General features: G+C 34.4%; 1 protein-coding gene across 2 annotated transcripts in view; it reads left to right on the top strand.

Annotated features, from left to right (window-relative positions):
• Positions 1–13,082, top strand: part of LOC118198401 (putative receptor-type tyrosine-protein phosphatase mosPTP-1) — a 178,001-nt gene that overhangs the window by 75,242 nt on the left and 89,677 nt on the right. For both annotated transcript variants that reach the window (XR_015039036.1, XM_085809345.1), the window contains exons 4-5: positions 10,360–10,541; positions 12,394–12,578. Coding sequence is in view for 1 of the 2 variants with exons in the window: in XM_085809345.1 (XP_085665471.1) it covers positions 10,360–10,541; positions 12,394–12,578 (367 nt within the window). In the remaining variant the exon portion in view is untranslated. The remainder of the gene's footprint in view (positions 1–10,359; positions 10,542–12,393; positions 12,579–13,082) is intronic.

Below are 13,082 nucleotides of genomic sequence, written 5' to 3'. Positions count from 1 at the left end.
TTTGCAAAGAATTTTTATTAATAGCGTTATTGCGGTGAACTCTCTTAAAACGCTATTTATCTCTTAAAGCATTCTTATGCAGTTCTTCATGTATTGTGTTCTGGAATTATTTGAATTCAAGTGTTTTAGATTTTGTTAAGATTCCTTAACCCCGGGAATTAAGAAGAAAATTAACGACTACTGTTTTTGAAAAATGGACTGTTATTGTTTACATTCTTCCAAATTTAACACATTATCAGAAATTAAAAAAATGAAGCATTATATTTTTTATTTAAATTTTATTTAAAACTAAAATTAATTTCCTACTGGCAAAATTGTCTTGTTAATAAATAGAATCTTTTTTATAAAAAATTCCCAAAACTAATATTTTGATAACAATCTTTTAAAACTAAAAGGAACCAGTACTGGCAACTCTTAAGTTTTCTCTAGCTTAAAATAAACTCAAGGAAAAAAATGTTTTATATGATTAGCAGTATTAGTAAATCAGCTAAATGCATAGCATTAGAGTTCCATTCCAAAGCTCGTCACTCTTGCTTATTAGAGTGCAATTCGAAAAGAATTGTTGCTATCTGGTCTTCCCGTTTCAGCATCTGTTTGTTGTCAGTAGGATCAAATGTTCCTGAAAGTTTTGTTCTGCAATCTGTTTGCGATCTCTTAAATAGTTTACGTGGTGTAATTTCTTAATATTTTGTAAAGAATTAGAAAATATTTTATTACATTCAGCATCTGTTTCTATCCTAGCATTCTGATATTCGCTACTATGGATATTAATTGCTAGGACTTCAAAATTCTGATTGTTAGATATAAATTATCCATAATTATAATTTTCACGACATGAATTTTATATAATTTCAAATTGATAAGGAAAAAAAAAATCTTAAAGTTAAAAATTTTAAAACAATGTACATTCAAGCCCAAAAAAAAGTATTACTTTTTTTGAATTAATGGTTCCATCCCACTCGGCTACTTTTAAAGCAGTACAGCGCCGTAATAAACCTGTAGTCTTAGTTGACATTCCTCAATAAGTATGATGGCTCTAATGCCAGTTTTCTGTAATTCTTTCTCTTTGAATCCGTGTTGAAATAGCTGCTACTTTCCTGCCCCAAAAGTTGCAAAAAGAGATATGGGATAGGAAATTTGACAGTTGTTCTGCTGCAAACGCTTAACAAACCTCTTAATACATAGAAAGAATTCAAACTAATATTCAAATTCAAAAATTCCAATTAATATTAGAGCTGTTTGGCCAGACAAAGTTAATTTGTAGTAAAAATACCTCTCTCTCTCTCTCTTTTTTTTTTTATTAAACCATCGCCTTACACTGACTAGAATAAGACAAATAAAATTAGAACTATGAACCTTGAGTAAGTACAGGGTGGTCCAAAATTATTGAGCGCATTTCACATTTGAATGCGTGCCACAAATAGACCTTTTGTGAAAGTTATTTAATGTTTAAAATTTTGTTGTGTAAAACTGTTTTAAACTGTCTTTCCATCTTTAAACTGTCAACTTTAAGTTTATTACATATTTACTAAAAGGTAGACTTTATGATATTAACGTCTAAAGAAACTATAGTATAGTTGGCTATAAGGTTAAATCCGCATTATATTAAATATAAACACTGGAGCAGTCTTTTTTGATTACTAATCAAATTCTCAATTACAATAGTGTTGTACTGTGCATGAGTACGTTTCCTCTATTTAGCGCAGTTTTAATCAAAGCATCATAAGTCAAAATAACGATGAAATATTTGTTTAATGAGTATGAGAATTCTGTTTAACTTGAGTAGAATACCAATTAAAACAATCTTCACAGACGTTAAAAATTGAAGTATTGAAAAGAATAACTTACACAGAATCATCATCAGTCCTAATTCACCAGGCTTACCTATTTAGGCAATAAAAAGAAACAGCAACATACTTTGACACAGTACCTGAAAGAGAAAGCACTAACTGAACTAGAACCTTTGGCCAGGTACAAGTAGCTAAGGTGAGAATCGAATGCGCACCACCTTCGCTTTCTCTCGCCAATATATATCTTGGCGCATCTTCTTTTTTTATGCAAAAATACCTAAATTTATGCTAACAAATAGTCAGTAGTAAGATTTCAGGTGTATGTTTAAATCACCTGTTTTTGCGAAAACTTGTAAACATATCGCACAAGTAAAATTTCGAAGACGAGTCGTTTCATAAACACTTAAATTATAAATGCGAGTGAAACGCTTGGAACACTTACTACATCAGGTGCGTTTTCAGTATGTATTCCCATATGTCTCTTTAAATTACTCTGTCGAGCGAAGGACATTTCACATTCCTCGCAATGAAAGGATTTCTCTCCTGAATGGATCTTTAGATGCCGAGTTAAGTTTAAAGTGAACTTTTTTAAAATGAACATTTTATCACAAGTGGGAAATGCCTAAAAGAAAAGAGCAGACATTCGTAAGTATCAGAATAACTAACTATATATATATACTTAACTCTATCTTATACGTAAACACTCACCAAAAATGGAATTCTAGAATATTGATATATGTACGCACTTCTGAGGCTATAATGGTTGCATTCATCACAATTCTTAAACTTGCGTTTAAGGAATTTAAAATTGTATAAAATCATGTAAAGTGAAATAGTAAACTAAATAAGCTCAAAAGGTTTATTACGGTCGAAAATTATAATAAGAAAAACTAATTAAAATTGTGAGAAAATGTCAAAAAAGTACAAAAATTACATCTAAAATTAAAAGTTCATGTATACGGTCAGAAAATATAATAAATAAGTTAAACATTAGAGTAACGTTTAAAATTACGAACATTAAAAAGTAGCACAGAAGTTAAAAATTTTACATCTACAATTAATAAAGGTCGTGTATAAGATCAGAAAACATAAGAATTAAGTTCAGAGTATGTTGGATATTACGGAAGGTTAAAATGTATCTAAAAGTAAAAAAAAAAATTCTATCTAAAATTAAATAACATAATAAATAAAAACGCGTATTTTAGTAATTATGCTCGTAAAATATAACAAGTACGTTAAGATTAAGAGTATTGGTTAAAAGTTATAATCAGAAAATATAACTGTAAGGTTTATCTTAATTTTTCTAACAGTTAATTTCGAGTTAAAGTTACTTTCCTATCTTTCCTAAATTTCAGCTTACAACTTCCGGCCAGAACGTATTTTCAGAATCGCGTTTGAATGCAAGTGAGGAGAAGAAGTATTTAACTGTGAACGTCTACTGACTTCGTTAGAGAGCCTAAGATTCTGATCAGCGCGCGTTAGCCCTTTTAGAATCTTGATAGCTTCGGGTATATCTTTTTAGTTTAGTTAAGTTTTATTGATTATTATTCCTGAGTTCAAGCCTAAGTGGAGGCTTCATTGTAACTCCAGAAGGAGTCGTCTGTTAAATTTGTTTTGAATAATAAAGGGTATTTAACGCTTCATACGTTTACGTTTCTATCTCTCTAAGCTAAGCAATTATTCGCTTATCAGTTCTCAACGTTCCGGACATATTGCAGTACATTCAAGGTTTGGAATCGTACATAACAAATAAGTTAAAACTAGAGTACGTTAAAATGTATCTAGAAGTTAAAAATTATATCTAAAATTAAATAATATGACAAACACGTATATTAATAATTACGCTCGTAAAATGTAACAGATGAATTAAAATTAACAGTACTGTTAAAATGTATGAAAAAATTTCTGTGTAATATGAAATCCTAACAAATTTTTAATGTAGTCAAGATTACGGAAATTAAATATGGTACTATGACCAGAAGATTTAAGAAATAAGGTAACATTCAGGGTATGTAGGAAATTAAAAAGCTTAAAATATACCGTAAAAATTAAAAATTTACATCTAAAATTAAGGCCTTGTGAATTAATCATTAAATTCGAAATTTAAGTTTAATTAAGTCTTTAAGAGTCTAGAGAGAGGGAGAGAGAGAGAAAATCAATAAAAGATAATCTCTTATCAAAATATTACGCTTATCTCGGTCCTTGCCCTTATCAGCTATCTGGCTCCGCCCCTCCACCTGCAAACTTATCGGCAATCCACCTGTGCATTTGAGACACTGTTGCTGAACCCCCCGTTTCATACTACTCTCGCCTTGATTTAAAATTATGCAATGAACTTGAAATCTGCATAAAATGCTCTCAGCTTAAATTTTTGGTACAATTTATGTGTATGAAATATTTTACATAACAATACGGCGTAAATAACATTAATGTTTACACTATTGTATATAGTTTTATTATGTATTTATATCGTTATTACTAAATTCAGGAAACATGTGCAATATTCTAAAATTTTAATTTATTTGATAACTACTCTATAATTTAACGACGACGCATTTTGACGACTTCACGAAGTAATTTAGGATTTTATGGTACTTGTTTAATTCATTTGTTTAAAATTTACTCATTGTTTTATAATGGTGAGCGCTTTGAAAATGTCAAACATGTAACTTTCTGTTGAGGCAAAAATTCATATTTCCGCAGTTTAAGTGGTATTCTTAGAGAAAAGCCACTACTTCTGATGAATTTTCCATGACAAAGGTAACGAATAATTTTCAGTTCTGGATGCAGCGGAATAGTTTCAGTCTTAAGGCAATTAATTGCTACAGCTCTATTCATCATGTGACTCACGAATTATGATTTGAATGTATTATTTAACCGCGTATTTATTATATTTCTAATATTAGCTTCAAAGGAAACTGTTGTCACGAATGTTATATAAACAAATGTATAAACAATTTTAGTGAAATTATAGTATTTTTTGCATAATGTAACATGAAATGTTAGGAGACAAAGTTTTGCCAGAAAAATAAGAATACAAGGACAAGTCTATTTAGCATTGAGTAAATGGTTATCTCGCTAAACTGGTACGATAGCCCTGAGCTGATGGCGGTTTTCGCGACTAAATTAAATGAATGTAATTTTAAATAAGGGAATATACCTATTTTTGATTAGTTGTCTACCTTTGAAAAAGACTAGTTTTTGATTAATGGCTGAGACGGTCCGCCAGCGGCCAAGCGATAAAGTCGCTGAACTCTGGTAATTCGGTCTGAGGCTCGAATCTTGCGAAAGGGCTGGCTGGGCGTTTTCGTGTTTTTCCCCATGTGTAACGTGTATACGAATCAGTTTCCCTTAGAAAGTCATCCACGAAGGCAACCCTCCCCTTAAGCACATAGCTCTCGAGACTTTGTCGTAATCACATAGACCAAGCCAAGCCAATTGATGAGACACACGAAATTATCAGCTTATACGCTTAGTCTTATGGAATGCTTTTTATTTTTTTAACTACGTGTTCCGCCATTAAGCACTACACGGAAAGGGAAGGATGCCTCATGGAGGTCTTTTTAAAGAAACAGTCTTGTAGCCACGTTACACATGGAGAAAATCATGAAAACGCCCATTTAGCTAACTCGTTAACCGAGACTCGAACCCCGGACCGATGTACTATTGTCCAGCGGTTTGAATCGTTCAGCTGCTAGTGGGCTTATGGAAGGCTTTTTGCCAAAATTTGACTTGTCTTCATGTTCAGCGAGATTTTATGTTAAGTTTCTTTGGATGGATGAATTCTTCTGAAGCAAGGATTTTTAAGCTATTTTTCTTCTAAACTATTCATCTAGTAAAAAAAGATATATATACACTGCTGGCCATTAAGACTGCAACACCAGGAAGGAATGATCTGACGAATGTCAAAATCACATGAAAGGAAGAAATTTGGATATGCAAATGATTAGTATTTTCAGCTCATTTAGACGATGCAGGTGGGAGAAACGACATCTGAAGCACTGCATAAAAGAAAATTTGTGTAATGGATTTCTCATTCGGAAAGTGCTTTGTAAGGTTGGGGTTTGCTCAGAATAACGTGTTATGCCCCGAAGAAGAAGAGGAAATGCTTACCAGCAAGTATCGAAATTTGATAGACGCAGGATCGTTGCCTATCGAAAGTGTAAATTATCGTTCCGTAATTTCGCCAGTCTCACTGGTCGACATCCAACAACTGTTATGCGAATATGGAATAAATGGATTGCTGAGGGTCATACTGAACGGCATGCAGGATATCAACGCCCTCCCATGACTAACGCCAGAGAGAACAGACATATTGTAGGTCAGTCCTGAAAAACCGTGCAACCCCATCACGGACCATTAGTCAGGAAATGGGCATATTTGCAGCGCGCCCAGTATCAGCTCGTAAGGTGCGTCGACGTTTGCAGCAGCGTGGACTATCAGCACGGTGACCACTACTTCGGCTTCCCTTGACAATGCAACATAGAGAAAGACGGCGACTCTGATGCGCCGAACGACAAAGCTAGTACAGGAGTGACACAATGTCGCTTTTTCAAACGAGTTCAGGATCTACGTGCAGGATTCTGATGGCCGTATACGTGTCTGGAGTGTCCGAGGAGATCACACGTCGCCTGCTTGCCTTCGGTATCGGCATAGGGGCCCTGCATCTGGTGTGATGGTTTGAGCAGCCATTGGGTACAGGACACACGCATCTCTAGTTCGGATCGACGGTAATTTGAACGCAGATGAGTACATTTCTGACATCTTACGTCCAGTGATTGCACCCTATCTTCGAGGCCCCCAACCTCCATGCTTCAACAAGATAATACAAGACATGTTGCAAGTCGTGTTCTGACCTTCCTCGATATACAGAGTATTCAGTTGCTGCCCTGGCCTGCGCGGTCTCCAGATCTGTCATCCATTGAAAATATCTCGTCATGGGTTGCTGAGAGAGTTGTCCGCCACCCCTCTCCAGCTAATACGATTGGAGCGTGGTACAGACTTGAAGCAGCATGAAATGAGTTGCTCGTTTCTGTCATCTAAACCTAGTTTGTTTCCATGCTTAATGGGGTAAGGGCCGTTTTAGCTGCCAGGGGTAGCAGCTGTTTCTACTAATTTCGCACCCCTGTAAACCTCCAAAATGCTTACAAATTTAATCATTTTGTCTTTCATGCCATACTGTTTACGTGCAATAAATATCTTTTTTTGTATTTGCTTTCCTTCATGGTGATGCAATTTTAATGGCCAGCAATGACTTATTTTAATGAATGACTAAATTGCGATATTTCAAAACTGTTACATTTTACTAATCGAACAGTTCCATTTTTTATCCTCTATACGTATTTAAATTACCATTCCAAAAATGTTCGTTTGCACAAATCCTGTTTTACGTTATAAACAGAGATGATGCGTAGGAAAAATAATGTCTCATTAAGATGAAAATAAGCAATTTTTTATGTATGTAATGTTTTTATGTAATTTTTTATGTTTGTAAAACTAATCATGTTATTATACTTAAGTAACTATTTTGACAGGGTGTTAATCAGCTTTTTATTTAGTGCTTATGATCTAAAACTGTGTGTACTGTGTAAATAAATAAATGTCTAAATTAAGATGAAAATTGTTATGCCCAAAGTATTAAAATATTTATCTAAAAAAGCATTTTTCAGCTATAATGCGTTCCACAAAATCAAGTAAGGTTTGAAAAATGCATGTGCGAAGCAATGATATGAAAAAAGAAAGAAAACGCTTTATTTAACACTTCAACACCTAGGTTTAAATGAACGTAGTAGCTCACAACATGGATATAAGGCTCTAATGAAATTTCTTCGCTTAATTATTTTTCTTTTAAAATGTTTAATTGTGCATTTAATACTCTATATTTCAACCGGGATTACCGTGGTTTATAGCCGCAACTTAGCATAAGCATGACTGGTTCCTTTTTTGCTTAGTTTTGCTTAAAAAATTAATCAGTGAAAATACGTTTAAATTGGGACCGGCAGCTTTTTTCTTGAAATACCTCCTTTCAATGTGATTATTAGTTCTGGCTCAATCATTTGGGAATTGATTCCAAATTTCCTTCAAAGGAAAATAGTTGAGAAACTTATAAATAAAATTATGCTTTATTTATGGTATTTTTTCATCTAGAATACTGGGGTCATTTTTTAGTTGAATAATCCTTTGTCCGGTGCATAACAAAAAAATATAATCGTATAGTCTGCCTGAAACCCATTGCAGAGGAAGGCAAAGGAATATTATATAAAGAGAGTTTTTTTTAATCCATTAAATTATTTTTGATGATAAAATGATAATTATGTGAGATACGTATTTTCCCCATCTGGCACGTGGGCGCTGAGATTAGGAGGACACTCTTTGAACCTGGGGAAAAGACCCTCATTCGCAGGTGATAAGGAGAAAGGAAAATTGAATGAAAAGGCATATAAACCGTATCAAACGCACAGCAAATCTTCGGAACCAAGGAGAAGCCAGCGCTATTGTAGGTATGACCCTGACCCCTGTGTTGGGGCTGGAGTTTGAAGTGATTTAGGGGAAATGTAGAGAGAATAGTCAAAGGAAGGTCAAATTGTTGCCCTCAGATTGGGGGAAGGAATTTTTGGACGAATCATCATTTTTTGAAAAAAAGTATACAAGGAGAAAAGCCCTCATTTTCCGCATTCCCGTATGGTACTAGGATCTGAGTTTAAGACAGTGTGTGGAGAAGTTGCTTCTCTAAATATGAATTACAAGTTCAGGTATGATCACCATACAGCAAAAATCGCAGTCTGGAAAACATTCATTATGCTTTTATAAGTCAAGAACATAATGTTTTTAGGGTTTTGTGTTTATTGACTTGTTATATTTTTATTTTTGTGTTTATTGTGTTTATTGACTTGTTATATTTTTATTTTTGTCTTTACTTTCACTTCTGTTTTCATCAGGTTCCATCAGAATGCAAATTAGTTAATGTAAGCGCAGAGTTCTTGAATTTCATAAAGATCCTTTGACAATATTTTCTGCCTGTGTCGATAGGATTTTTCTCCCATCTGCTGGTATTACTTGCATTCGGCTCTAACTCTGCTAGTCGTGTTTGCTTGCGTAACTTGGAAATCTGAGCAAAAATTGTGGGCGCGCTTTGTCTTGTAAATCATATGTTTTAAATATTTACATTTTACTTTAACTTCGTGTCTGTTAATCCCGGAAGTAGCGGATACTTTTCTGTTATTAAACAGGTTGTGTAAATAATTAGGATAAATAACTAATAAAAAATTTATTTTAAACCTTCTCCTGTGTTCGGTGTTACATTGCTGGATAACTAAGATGGGGCAATAAATCTCGTGAATAACATCACGGTGACAGAATGAACATTATGATAGTTAGGTTCCATATTTTTCTTACAAATCCCATTTCTTTACATATAAAATTCGCAGAGATACGGTTAACTAATAGTTTCGTGGGGAAAACAGCAAATTTAGCTTGCTCTGTTTTACGCAGAACCGAATCACTGTTTTATTGCCTAACTACGTTTTTAGTTGATCTGTAAGTTTGGATCTTTAAGTTAAGATCTATAAGTAAAAATCTCAAATTTCAATATCAATAAATGCATTTTACGTATCTTTGCCAATATTTAGAGAAATAATTTCCTTTTTCGAACACTCTTTTCATTGCATATCTGCTATATCATGGGTAACAGACTGCATGATGGGTATAGTCAATGAATTTTCTATCCTGATCGTTGCTTTTATACATGATTTCTTCTGCCATCATTTTAGTTAAACTGAATCTGCATCTTAACGCCTCATGACAGTCCAAACTATCAGCGTTAATATTTAAATCGTAATGTCACTTTCGTTATTCTTAAATGAAGCTGAATTCACAAAATATCATTTCAGGATTCTAATTTGGTTTCAGTGTGACAAGTTTCATGCATTCTACTGGGCCATATTAATAACGATAGGTGACCTACCCTGCATTTGCCTTTGGCAGGGAATATGAATCACATTATACACCCACCTGACGGTAAATAATCAGACGAATTCTGTTGGTACGAAATATGAGGGGGAACTACATCCGTAGTACTGCCCCATTATGGTGATCTGTCAACATTGGAGACAAATTTCTATCCATGTTGGGAGACACCAGAACAGTGTTTGTGTGAAAGAAAATAAAGGGATGGCTATCAGTGTTGTTCTATATGTGATTATAGTAGGAAAATTATGACTATTGACAAATGTGCTATTACACATAGCTGCTTCAATTGACAGGGCCAAACAGAATCTCCTGAACTACTTTATTAATGTGTTTAAAGTACAATGACGACCATCGAGGAATAAACTAGATTCTCTTTAAGGCCTGGTAATATTATATAATTTAATATAAAAATTTGGTAATATAATAAATCTTCAGGTAATATTATAAAAGTAAGTACGTATAATGTCTTTGTGCTTATTTATTTATGTAGTGCTGCTTTTCTTGTGGTTGGGTAAAGAGGGGTAGCTCACCTGTTACGAGACCACCACTTACCGGTAATTAATTACTGCTTCATTAATATTTCAATCTGTGTATCCCATAGGGTTGGAGAAACTGGTGAATGGGAAGAATCGAATGGCATCCTGACTTCGGACAACAGAACCAGCTGGCAAGTGATAGGTCTACAACCATACACTGTTTACTCATTTCGAGTAGTTGCTGTCAATACAATTGGAGCTTCTCGACCAAGCAAAGAATCTTACTACATGGTAACACTTCGTGAAGGTACAGTTTCTCTGATTTTTTTCCTCTGTTCGATTATCTCTAACTATGTGCATATTCCTGAAAAGCCAAAAATTAGATCTTTTCAGTCTAAAATATTCCCATTTTGTTTTTGTGTGGGAAGAAGACAAACTGAATCCTAACGAAATTCACACCTTTATTATATTTCTTCAAATTGAAGGCCGAAATGCAGCTGAATCCATTGAAGATTGTGTAATAAATATGAAAAAATGAAAAGACTGTTTAAGTCATATTGTTTTATACACTACCAGAAATTCAACAAGGACAAATGGGTTATCTGTGATGCTTTAGATCCGAAAAGTCTGAAGTGACTGGTCATTTTTCCCAAAGTAGTTGGCAGGTTGTCTCAGTGACCATGAGGGACTGCTGTGTAGCAGCTCTGGTTACCTTATAAAGCACAGTTATACATTTCTCAAGCAACTGAGCAAGAAAGATATACAAATGAGAAAAATGTGGAATCAAGACATTAGTTTAAAAAACAGCATATATATTTTAATTGTAGAATTTTAATGTTATTACTCTTTTACAGTGATTATGAGAGACTTCTGTATAGCGGTGCTCCGTCATAAGAGCACTGGCATGCTTATAAAATATGTCTTTCAAGGAGGCGAACAGAAAGGGCGTATAAATGAAAAACACGTGTAACTGAAATTTTAGTTTAACAGACATGTATATTTCAGTTTTATATAGTAGTTAGGATTCAAACTCCCAATCTCTTCATTTTTAGCCGGACAGGCTATCAATTACACCACGAAGACACTTTGTAAGAAAATAGAAATTTCTTAAATTCTTCACTACTTAAATGGAGACTAGGGAGGAAAAGACCCAGACGCCAAATCTAGGTGGTGAATCATTCTGTTTATTCGGGAAAAGGAAACATGAAAAAGCATGTATGCCCTCGCCGGGATTCGTAGCTCGTACTTTCCGATGCTAGCCCAGTATGCTTTCCAACCACTCTACGAAGGCAAGTGCTAAGGATGTAGAGTCATTAGGATTTTTTTAGAGGCAGAAAAGATGAAAAATATGCAACCGCCTTCCCCGGGAATCGAACCACGGACCTCTGGAATACCGGCCCAGTGTGTAGAACCACTGCACCACGAAGGCACTCTAGGGAAGTGGGAAAAATACCTTATTAGGAAAAAGAAAACTCCTTACAATTAGTTTACACTTTTTCAAACATTTTTCATTCATTTAACTAGTATTGAATGATGTTGGTGCTTATCTCACTTGTCTGACCTAATAAAGAATAAATATATTGATTTAGATCACTTTTCATTTCGCTTTTTCGATAGAAATTAAATATTTAGTAACAGCCCCCTAAACTTTCTCTAAAATTCAGGGAGCAACTGCGAATCAAAAAGCACTCGTTTTGGCTATTAGAAGGTTTTGCGTTTGATAAAAGAGCATTAGTTGTTAACTTTATAGCTGATCCCGAAAAATATTAATTTTGAATATATCTGCGGGTTTTGCTAGTGAAATTTTGTATTTAACTTATTAATGCATAAAAAATGCTTTACTGAATGTATTTTTCCTCTAGAGGGTTCGCATAAAAAGATAACTTTTGTATTTGGGAAAGCGGTCTGCTTCCACTGCTCAAGCTACTTTCATAAAATTCTGTATATCATTAAAAGAAATGTTATAACAGTCTTTTGGATTAATATTTTAAGTGAATAAAGCCCGTAGCCCCCTTTTCCGTATACCTGTAGCATCTGTGTTATAACGATATGTAACTAAGGGAAGATTTTCTGATGTAAAAATGGTAACGTTTGCAATCAGTACAAAATGGCTTAAATGTGGCGATTTTTGTGTTACATATGATTTCATTGCTTTGCAGTGCCTGATGGGAAGCCCAACATTACTTATGCGCATAACACCAGCAGTAGTTCTATACTTCTGCAGTGGGCCGCACCACCTCGACATACACTACATGGTGAGTTCCTCGGCTATCGTATCACCTACCGTCTGAGAGAAAGAGCTCGAGGAGAAAGAGAAGTAATATTAAGAGATCCCCAGGCTACGGTATGTAACATTTCGGACTTTTATTTCATTTTTACTTCATGTGCTTTCTGAAATTTGCAATCAAATTAACTGCAGCTCCGTGGTATTTCACAGAGATAGAGAGAGAAATCACGTGTCCGCATGGTTTATTTGAGGCTATTCATCCAAAATGAAATATCGATCTGCGGAGGAAAAAAACTGATAATATTCTATCTAGGGAAAGGAAAATATTTCTGTGACTCATGTACCGTTAACACCGACTAGTTGGACTACTAAGGACGACTAGTCGGAGGTGATATTTATTTACGAATAAATGATAGTTGACTAAAAGTTGTCAATTTTGGCTCTGTTCAAAAAATATATTATCATCTACAGGAAATGGCCAAATGGTTATAAACATTAAGCATTGATAATCTGCTGCGAGTTCCACATTACAACCGCCGGGAATAATTTTTACGTTTTTCCTTGTGTGTAACGGAAATATATGCCTGTGCCTCCACAGAAAGGTCTCCTCGAAAGTACTTT

Source organism: Stegodyphus dumicola, chromosome X2 (assembly GCF_044657685.1).
Source record: "Stegodyphus dumicola isolate Sdum_Otavi_A_Nest chromosome X2, ASM4465768v1".
Classification (NCBI taxonomy): domain Eukaryota; kingdom Metazoa; phylum Arthropoda; class Arachnida; order Araneae; family Eresidae; genus Stegodyphus; species Stegodyphus dumicola.
This window is presented reverse-complemented; position numbering and strand designations above follow the sequence as displayed.